Here is an 11,100-nt window from a genome sequence, read left to right as displayed (position 1 = left end):
CGCAGACGCGCTTAGAGGGCTGAATGGGCTTAGCGCGCTTGCACTTTATTATAAATTATATGGTACATGAAAAAAGGGACCACGGTTAGCGGGCTGACCGCGCTAAACGGGCTCAGAAAAACAATTATGTCTTTGTTCTGAAAACTCTAAGCGCGCTACAGGTGGGTTCAGCGTGCTTCTGTAGAATTTTCTCCTTATTGCTCCAAAACTGCGTATCCGAAGTCGTGCCTTCGACACTTTATTGCTTGAGGTTCCGATATGCATCAATACCTATAAAATGAATGAAAACTGTCAAATGGTACATATAATGAATCAAAACTCAAGTATACAAATATTTACACAAAAGTTGAGATTTTATTATAAAGACATAAATAATTGAATCGATAAGTGCCACTAATATATACTCAAAATAACGATATTTTGAGACTTCTCAAACTCTCCCCTACTTGAAATGTTGTTTGTCCTCAAACAATATCAAACAACTCAAAGGATCAAAATTAATAAACCAAAGAACCATTAATCAACAAATTTAGAAAACCAAAAACAAATGTATGGTTCAACACAAAAACGTACAAACAAAGTAATACTTACCACTATCCATTTCACCTAAACTCCTCAGATACAGAAAAATAAACAAAACTTACAACGGTTAGGGTGCCTCCCAACAAGCGCTTGTTTTACGTCGTTAGCTCAACGCCTTTATTGTTTTGTCGTACTTGTAAAGTAGCTTCCTCTCGTAATGCCATGGTCATGTCTCACCGCACAAACCTAAAGAAAGTGACCTAACAAAAACACTTAACAAACGTTACAAGTACAAATATATACAACACTTGCACGAACATAAAAGAAAATGCAAGTATACTAATATGTTCACAAACACGTATATACAAGTATGGAACAAACACAACTATAAACATATAAAAAAGAAAATTTTGGTGAATGTTGGATACGCAAGTTGGGAAGTGAAGATTTGAAATAACTAACCGGTCCAATTTCACCTTGTTTAGCCACCATATTCCAACAAAGTATACTTATACGTAAACATGTACGAGTGAAAATATACAAGTGAATATATACAATATATACGATATATACAAAGCTCAAAACCAAGGAAACTATTGCGATGCAACTTCAACACAAAACAATTCCCCAACAACGACGCCATTTTCTTGGCGCAGTAAAGCGGCAAGCAACAGAAGATTTGAAAGCATTACTCCAGGAATTACCCTGTCCACAGAGAATGGTTTGTTAGAATTCTGTTCAACGGTTTCTATATTTTCGAGCTTGAGTTTAAATTAACAGAAAGTAAAAAGATATAAATAGGGAAATAAATACATTCTTAGGGAAGAATAACTTATCAGGCATGCATATACACTCACTCGTCGCAAACTTAAACTTTTCTATCAGTTGCACTCAACCTACAATACTCGTCATTATCATCAAGTGTCTCTCTCATCAGTGTTCATCTCTGAAGCACCAACGAGACGTATCACAACCGAGGTTATCTCTAACACAAAGTTGCGAGAGCATCAGTATTCTCGCGTCAGCGATCTCTCGCGCGAAACTCAAACACGAAAACATTAAGCTTCAACAGACAAGTGATTGTTAGCTCTAAATCCATCTCTAGAATCTAGAAACTAACAAAAATCTACCCCTAACCAGAATATGTGAGGTATATCTCTACAACAACATAATTCTCAAACATAAATGCAAAAAGATTAGAGAAGATAACAATAACGATTTGTAAAGCAGATTTTAAACAACGCCATGAGCGATAAACATACATAAGATTCAAGTAAATATTCATACATACCCAACACAAAGGAAACACGCAAATAGGAGAAGAGATAAACCAAACATCTCGCGGGTTGTCAACTCCGATTGATGAGAAGTCCACCTCTGATCATCCAAGTGCACGATCCAGTGTTATTTTCTAAGCTAATCCTAATCTAAGAATGAAATTGATGAAGTTTGGACAAAAATTCCCCAAAACCATAACTTGGAAAATGTCTCAAATGAGAAAGATATATACAAAATTTATGCATGCACGCTAAGCGGGCTCAGTGGGCTTAGCGCGCTTGCACTTTATTAGAAAATATCTGGTACAAGAAAAGGGACCGCACTTAGTAGGCTGACCGCGCTAAACGGGCCCAGGAAAACAATGTTGCCTCTGTTCTTAAAACTCTAAGCACGCTACAGGCGGGCTCAGTGGGCTTTTACAGAATTTTCTCTTTATTGCTCTAAAACTGCATATTCGAAGTCGTGCCTTCGACACTTTATTGCCTGAGGCTCCGATATGCATCAATACCTGTAAAATGAATGAAAATTGGTCAAACTATACTTGATATAAGTTGTATCCGTAAAAAGTTATCTGACAAAAAGCTTGTAAGAAATATTCAAAGTCTCTGTCCAAGAGCTTTAAAGTGAAGATTATAGTTGTTGAATAAGCTCAAAATGTTTTCACGATGAAATTCGATGAACTAGTTGACTCCCTACTCACGTTTGAGACTGTCATTAATGACAAATTTAAGAAAAAAAGTAAGAGGGTGGGATTCAAAATGGATACTAAAGATTATGATGACCAAGTAGAACATGATGCTAATGAAAATATCACTGAATCCATCACCAAGCTTACGAAGAGTTTTACAAATATCATGAGAATACTTTATAGAAGATATGTGAATAATGTATCTACTAATGTCAAAGACAATCAAAATCAGAACTCAAAAACTGGCAGCTTTTAAGATTGAGGAAAAAACACTGAAAACATAATAAGTCTAAGGGAATTCAATATCGTGAATGTGAAGGTTTTTTTTGGAGATATTCAATTTGAATGTCCAAATTTTATAATGAAATAGAGAAAAAACCACAATGCCACTTTCTTATGATGAGCCAAGTGAAGAGAGTGAATATGATTAGGAAAATTATGCATTCTTCATCACTACTCACATCAATGAAAATTCAAATTTCGAGTTTGAAGTTCTTTGTGAAATGGTCCTTCGGGTTGGCTGCAATTTGCAAAACATTAACATGGAAGAAGTGTTCAAGATTGATCTAGCTTGCAAAATTTGTATGAAGGTTCATAAGGAACACATGTTGGACACGATGTCCTAACATGTTTCTCAACATCTAGGCCTAGCGCATCAGGTTTCTGCTTCTGCATTTTGGAAGATTCTCTAATCAAATATTGGATCAGATTTTATTGTTATTAAGATTACAATATGATTATATGATTTGTTGGACAATTGTGAAGATCAAATCATATTTAAAGAGATTTAAATTTGAATTTGTAACAAACCAAATCACATATTTTTTTTGAGATAATCAAGGAACAAATCAAATATCCAATTGAATATGCAAAATTTCAAGATCAAATAAAATAGCATATCCTTAGAGAAAAATCCAAAAGAATATTACTTTATAAGGTGGACACAACAAGCATTGGAATTCAAGCATTCAAATATTCATTGAAGATCTTTTAGAGTGCTAGGTTTGTATCATGTATTCCACGATAATACCATAATAGGATGAGTGTAGAATCTATATGTACACCTTTATGTTTCAGTAATTTGACATAAAAGGTTTGTCTAGTTGAGGTATAATATTCAATATCATTCAAATTTATTGTTTGAGAAGTTGATCACTAGGGTTTAATGGTTGTAAAATCTTATCATGGGTTGTGTGATAGAGAAATAAAGTGGGTGGTTTCTTTGATTTAAGGGGATACTCTAAATAGAAATTCATTAGGTAGTGTTAGGAACAAGGCATAAAACAACATAAGATTTGTTGTGACCTATAAGTCGGATGTACTAAGCTACTAATAATGAATTTTCTTTCTTTGGGTTGTGGACTCAACCCTCCAGACGTAGGTGAAGTTTCACCAAACCGGGTAACCCATTCTCTATGTTATTTACTGCTTTTCAATCCCATCCACTTGCACAACTCAATTTGTTATATATGTGTTAATTTTGGTATATCGTGTTGAATCTGTTGTCGGAGCATCGAGTTCGACATTTGTCCCATGAGGAACAAAATTTTAGAGTTGATTGGTGATAATGGGGATACTAGTGATGATGATCTATCTGATGATTCTTGTTGAAGCTTACAAGACTTTGTATCTTAAGGTTCGATTTACAAGACTTCATAAGCTGAAGGGCCTATTCAGACCAGCATCAAATTCTCCGTAGGCGCGAGTCTTTCAATGTCCGCATCCAATCGAAGATAGAGGTTAGTATTACTTTTGCTCACCAAGAGGTTAGGGGTTGAAATCCCACCACCTCATAAATATCATTTTGTAAATTATAGATATTTAATTCTTCAAAATAATAAATATATTTAAAAAATAAACAATTTAAAATTTGAATGTAATTCAATTAATTTTTTAATTATTTTTTAATATGTTAATTTATACTATTAATAGAATAAAAATTAATTAAAAATTACATAGCATTTCATTTTTTTTCACTTAAGCTATCTCACATTATTTTTTTTAAGCCCAAAATATATATATAAAAGAGAAAATAGGTACAAAAATGAGGGGGGCAAAGACCTGACCTCAAACCTATCTATGCCTAAAAAAAGAAAAACCTAACTTGTTCTTGTTAAAATCCAACAAAACACTTGGAGGAACCACGTTCCACCAAGTAAAACAATTAACCTGTAAACCCAAATTAGCAATTTTATCTGCACAATGATTCCCCTCCCTGAAAATATGCGAAGCAAAAAAATTACAGTTACGCAACATAAGTAAGCAAGAATTCCATCTATTTCGAAGCTTCCACGGAACCACCATAGGGTTGCTAAAAGCCGAAACCACTAAAGAAGAATCAGACTCCAACCAAAGATTCGACCAACCTTTACCAAAAGCAATCTCTATGGCAAGAATTGCCCCCATGAGCTCCGCAAAAAGAGCATTAGCAGATCCCAAATTACTGCAGAAACTACCTAGATGATCGCCCACCTCATTACGGAAGATACCGCCACACCCAGCTAACTGAGATAAACCCGCAGAAGCTCCGTCAATATTAACCTTAACCCAACCTGGTTGCGGAGGGAACCAGAGAACTTCAATAGACGAACAGATTCTAGGGGGAACTAATATCTCACATTATCAATGCATCATAAAAAATCACACTCAAATCTCGAAAAACCTAAATTAGAGGAACTAATAAAACTGAATTTTAAAATGAAAATATTAAAATAAAAATAAAAATGAAAATAGAGATATCAAAGTTTCAATTAAGCCTCTATACCAAAAAAAAAAAAAAAAGAAGTTTCAATTAAGCCAAATTATTCCTAATACTATTACAACATGTGAACCTATTTTCAACTCTTTCATGAGAAAAAAAAAAAAACATATTTAAACTTTTCCGTAACAACAAGAAAAATCCGCAACGGTAACGCAGCAACGGTGATGGTGGTATCACAAAATCACACAAACCCCCAATTCTCCCCAAAAGCGTCGTCGTCTTCTTCTTCCTGTCGCTCTCACCGACGTAGCTTCCTTCATCCACCAAAAACCATCAATGGCGGGTCCCACCAATGCATTCACAGATCTTGACAGCGATTGATACTTGAAAGTTAAAACCTTACATTTATTATTACTCGTAAGTATTATTATATGTTTATTCAAATTTATTTGAATTTGATTAAGAATATTCTCATATGAATAATTCATCATTTTTGTTAGCACATTCGAATAATTGAAACCGAATATGCTTTGTTTTTTTTTTTTTTTTTTTAATTTAATTGACAGAAACTCATACTTTTAAGGTTGTTTTGGAAATTCAATTGTGTTTTTTTAGGTTAGGAGATTTTAAGGTTTTTATAAGAAACAGCATTAATTTAGCATTAGCAACATGCAAGCTTGGGGGAGGTTAGGAGGTTATATAAGACGCGGTGTGTGTAATGTTTCTGGGCCGTTTCTTCCGTTCGGGGGCGCTGTTGATATTATTGTTGTTCAGCAGAAAGATGGGAGCTTTAAAAGTTCTCCTTGGTATGTTAGGTTTGGGAAATTTCAACGGGTTATGAAGGCGGCGAAGAGGGAGAAGGTTAAGGTTAGTGTTAGTGTTAATGGGGTTGAGACGGATTTTCATATGTGTTTGAGTCCTAAAGGGGAGGCTTTTTTTCTTCATGCGAATTCTTCGCAACATGGTGAAGGAGAAGAAGAGGGGCAAGAGGAACAAGAAGAAGAAGATGGGATAGGATCTATGTGGGGTTATGATGATATTCAAGTGAGAGGGAGTAATAAGAGGCAATTTAAGTCGAAAAGTTGTAACTTTCGTTCGGAGGATCCGGTTATAGATAGGACTGGTTCTCGCCGTTCGAGGATGTGTAGGCTTGTATTTGGGCCGAGTTCTGATGGTGGTGATGGTGAAGATGTTGATGCAGATTTAGTGGAGCGTGCTGAAATTGCAGCCAAGTTGTTGGATTTAAGGTGGTCTACGAATCTCACTTTTGATGAACTTCCTTATCGGGAAAGAAAGAAGACTCGAGGTGGTAACTTGGACAAGGAGAAAGGCAAGACTGAATCTGGCGAGGTTATTCGCCTTGCAAGTGAAGTATGTGGAGAAGTTCATGTTCATGACGAGGTTTTGCATGCTACAAGTCTGCAGCTACCTGAGGTAAATGAAGCTAATTTATTTCTCGATATTGTTAGAGCGTTTACTTAATGAGAGACTTAAAGTGTGTTCTGTTTTGGTTGTTGATATTGACACAATATAGTTGTTGTTTAGGGTGGAAAACCTGAGGGAGTTACTAGGAATGTCCGTCTCGAGAGACCGGTAACGGATTGTGGTATTTATGATGTTGCGGATGTTGGAAGCAGGGCAAAGTTTCAAAAGTCTCAGACTGTCAATATTGGTAGAAGGGATCGTTCTGTTAAGAAGGTTAGCGTAAATACTCCAACGTCTGAACAACTGTCATCTTTGAATCTGAAGGAAGGGAGGAACACGATTACCTTCGGTTTTTCTACACCTATGATGGGCATGCGGCAGGTTAGTAATGTATAATTCTTTATTATTATTGTTTGTTGACAGAGCTTACTTCTCTTAGGTGATAAAAAAATAGAATAAGTGAAGAAGAATGGCACTGTGGTTTGAAATGTTAAAAACCATCTTAATCAATGTGAAAAAGAAAAATCAAAAGATCTGATTCAAACAAAGATCTCCTCTGTATTTCTTAGGATTACAACGATACTCTTAATAGAGGAGAATTTCTCTCGTTCTTATTTAAACTATGTTGGTTTACAATATCTCTCACCAGATGTGATGAAGCTCTATATAAGATTCTTGAATCTGAATTCAGTGTAGTCGTATAATCCTGCAGTCACCACCGTCATTAAGATAGTTAGATATGGAGGGACTTCCTATAATTTCTCCTTTTGTATTTTTGTTGTTAACTTATTGAAATCTCTCTTTTATTATTGTTTCATTTATATCAGATTGATGCTCGGATATTTTTGTGGAAATGGAATACTCGTATAGTGATATCAGATGTGGATGGGACAATTACAAGGTACAGATACCTGCAAGTATTTTTAACATCCAGATATATGCCTTTGTTCTGAAGCTTAATTCTACTTTATGATCCGATAATGTTAATTTCTTTCTCCTGTTTTATGTCTTACAGGTCAGATGTTCTAGGTCAATTCATGCCTTTAGTTGGGATTGACTGGTCACAAACTGGTGTTGCTCATTTATTTTCAGACATCAAGGTTTGTTTATCTTACACATGTCATCAGGTGTTTTGAGATTACTATTATATATAATATTTTGTTCTGTTTTTGAATCTGGAATACATTGATCATGCATTACTGTGTGTGGGCTAGGTTCTTAGACACATGGTCTCGAAACCAATTATTGGTTTCTTTATCTGTTAAGGCCATTGAATTTATGACTTTAATTTTATGTATTTGATCATTGTAATTATTAATGGATGTTCTACAACTTTTAGAATGAAAACTGTCTTTACCCTGCCTAGAACAACTATCTTTTGGTGCATCTTTAAGTAATTTTACCTTGTCTATTTTACATCACAGGAAAATGGCTACCAGTTGCTTTTTCTCAGTGCTCGTGCAATTTCTCAAGCACATAACACCAGACAATTCCTATTCAATCTTAACCAGGTGATACAAAAATTTGAAATATAAGTCAAATTTGAAACAAACAAGAAGACTAAAGAAGCTGGTTTACATTCTCCTGTTTGATTTGTTATTATACAGAACGGAAAAGTCTTACCAGATGGTCCGGTTGTCATTTCCCCCGACGGACTTTTTCCTTCTTTATATAGAGAAGGTATTCAGTCAACTTGTCTTTCTATTAGTTTTCCTCGCACGTCCTCTTTTACAGCAGTTGTTTTTTTGTAGTTTTATCAACCTTAACACTTAATTTGCTTACCGTTCTCATTTTTTTAAATTCTATTTTGCGATTCAATTTTTATTGTGTAAATCAAAGTATTAAACCGATCAAAGCTTTGAGTCTAGAGTGCTTTGATCATACCTTTACCATATTTCAGAGCATGATATATATATATTTTTCTTTCTATTTTCAGTTATCCTCAGGGCTCCGCACGAGTTCAAAATTGCATGTTTAGAGGTTTGGTTTCTATTTTCACGTTTCACATGATTTAAATATTTTCAGTCTGGTTATGTTAAAAACTCGAATTTTAATGCATCCAGGACATCAGGGCACTTTTTCCTCCTGATTGCAATCCGTTCTATGCTGGATTTGGAAATAGAGATACCGATGAAATCAGCTACCTTAAGGTTGGAATCCCTAAAGGAAAAATATTCATCATTAATCCCAAGGTAATGAATCTCTCATATTATCATACAGCAAATAAATACTAAAAATTCTTGAATATGCTCTGCCAAACTTGTATTCTCATGTAGTTATATATAACTTTTCAGGGTGAGATTTTTATAAACCGACGGTGTTTAGACACAAATTCATACACTTCTCTTCACACTCTCGTGAACGGAATGTTTCCCCCTACAAACACATCTGAACAGGTCTTTCTCTCTCTCTCTCTCTCTCCCTCTTTCTCTTTGATGCCATATGGATTTGTTTATGATGTAATTTTTTTGGGCCTTGTTGTTCTTGCTGAATGCTGGTTGCAGGAGGATTACAATTCATGGAACTTCTGGAAGTTGCCCCCTTTCGAATAAATTTTATAGGGCTTTTTGACATTCATCGCCCAATCATCGTTGTCTGGTGCGGATGGAAGAAGGCTTTGCTGTTTCTAGTAGAAGTGTAAAAAACTAAATAGGTAAGTTTGGTTTTCTAATAGAACCATTATGTATAATATTAATTCATTTGTTTGTTGATGTATGTGAGCTTTTTGTCTATGCACACGTTTTTATTCAACTTGATAAACTTTGTTCATACAGGTGATGTACTGCTAAGCCCCATGACAAGAGCATCATTCTAATGTTAACTTCTGCTGGCGGATTATTGTCTTTTTGAATTAGATTACATTGATAGAGAATTCATGGAAGTATGTGAAATTTTCCGTCTGCATCTTGCTTCAACATCTGAAGCTTGAAGTTGTGAATATTAGATACAACCTTTGGTTTGTCGTGTCGACGGCGGTGATCTCATGAAGAACAGGCTCAATTGCATTGGATTTTTATGGGAATGAATATGACTACAAACTAATATTCATTTTGCCAACATATAATCTTAAATTACTTTTCTTCACATTCATTTTGCCAACATGTAAATAATATTCATATCTCCAATTCTTTATTTTATTAATTTTTTTATTTTATATTTCAATCCTTTATGAAGACTCCTGAGGTCAAAAGTTGGTTAAGTAGATATAATAGTACAATCAGTGTTGAAATGTAATTTAAATTAGTGAGTTAGTTGAGTTACTTGATTTGTAAGTAACTAGTTAGTTAAGTTAATTGCTTAGCAAGTAATTAATTAAGTTGGTTAAGATGTGTTACAGAAGACTACGAAACATGTAACCGAGCAAGTCATGCAAGCAAAAGCTTTTAAGAAAGGTGGTGGTCAAAAATGAAGGAAATACAAGTCCGTGAGGATGATTCTATGAAAGACATTGATAAACATAAATCTTCTTTAAGAAATCATAATGATTATCAAGACAAGAAGTGTAAAAAGCCAATGAACAAGAAGGGTAAAAATATTTTTTTGTTTTTTTGAAAATTTTAATTGCCAGAAAAAAATATTTTTTCAAGAAAAAAAATTAAGATATCTTCTTATTTTAAAATAATAGATTAATTTGGTTTTTATTCTGAATATGAATGTCCAAATATGTATTTGGTTTAAACCATATTAATAATTAATTGATTTTTAATAATTGAATTTAAATATGGATATGCATGGTTCAAATAATTGGTTAATTTGAACACCCTAATCTCAAGGAAGTATGTGATGTTTTGACAAGGTCATTAACACTCATCACTAGTGTTATAACTTAAAATTGGATTCAATTCCGGTTTCAGTCAGATTCAATTTTACAGAGGATAACTTAAAATTCATACATAAAAATGTAAAATTAATCTGAAAATTGCTTTTAGTTAAGAAAAAATGTTGAAATTCAAATTTGTGAGTTAGTTGAATAACTTATCTTCCAAGTAACTAATTAATGAAGTTCTTTGGTTCTTTGAAAGTCCACATCAAAAAGTGTATAAATAATCACATGAATGTGAAGTCAAGTGCATAATCAATTCTAATCAAGTTTCTCTTTCTTTTGTGATACCATAAGTAATAAGTTCTAACAATCAATTGTAATAATATAATAAACCATCAAAGAGTATTAAAGACAGAAATAATTAAAAGAAGGGTTTTTCTAACCTATGCAACATTGCATAGGATAAGGGCAATTAATAAATTATTTCTTTCCATATAAATTTTCATATTAATTATTTTTCTGTTTAAAAGTAATCTTTTATATTTTCTCTCTCCTACCCAATTAATGGATGAACATAAATAAATATAAATATGGTAGTTTATATTTAAAAAGTGGTGTATTAATTGTCTCTTATCCTATGCAAGGTTGCATAGGTTAGAAAAACCCTTAAAAGAAACGGGGCAAATACTCATCTAGTAGTTAGGGATGGCAACGGGTGCGCGC

At 33.9% G+C, this 11,100-nt stretch overlaps 1 protein-coding gene across 1 annotated transcript; it reads left to right on the top strand.

The window, feature by feature from the left end:
• Positions 1-5,334: 5,334 nt before the first annotated feature.
• On the top strand, positions 5,335-10,123 carry LOC131596517 (phosphatidate phosphatase PAH2-like). Its single transcript, XM_058869185.1, has 12 exons — positions 5,335-5,606; positions 5,805-6,623; positions 6,735-6,995; positions 7,442-7,515; positions 7,630-7,714; positions 8,039-8,125; positions 8,222-8,294; positions 8,551-8,594; positions 8,678-8,806; positions 8,909-9,010; positions 9,119-9,267; positions 9,389-10,123. Exons 2-11 carry the CDS (start codon positions 5,859-5,861, stop codon positions 9,164-9,166), a joined length of 1,668 nt encoding a protein of 555 aa, XP_058725168.1. The 5' UTR covers positions 5,335-5,606; positions 5,805-5,858; the 3' UTR covers positions 9,167-9,267; positions 9,389-10,123.
• The last annotated feature ends 977 nt before the right edge of the window (positions 10,124-11,100 follow it).

The sequence above is a fragment of the Vicia villosa genome, linkage group LG4 (assembly GCF_029867415.1).
Source record: "Vicia villosa cultivar HV-30 ecotype Madison, WI linkage group LG4, Vvil1.0, whole genome shotgun sequence".
In the NCBI taxonomy this organism is placed as follows: Eukaryota; Viridiplantae; Streptophyta; class Magnoliopsida; order Fabales; family Fabaceae; genus Vicia; species Vicia villosa.
This window is presented reverse-complemented; position numbering and strand designations above follow the sequence as displayed.

Excerpts from the sequence above, each read along its gene's own strand:
- LOC131596517 (XM_058869185.1), top strand. The coding sequence starts at position 5,859 with ATGCAAGCTTGGGGGAGGTTAGGAGGTTATATAAGACGCGGTGTGTGT. Across the intron at positions 6,624-6,734 it reads CAAGTCTGCAGCTACCTGAG|GGTGGAAAACCTGAGGGAGT; the intron begins GTAAATGAAGCT and ends GTTGTTGTTTAG. Across the intron at positions 7,715-8,038 it reads ATTTATTTTCAGACATCAAG|GAAAATGGCTACCAGTTGCT; the intron begins GTTTGTTTATCT and ends TTTACATCACAG.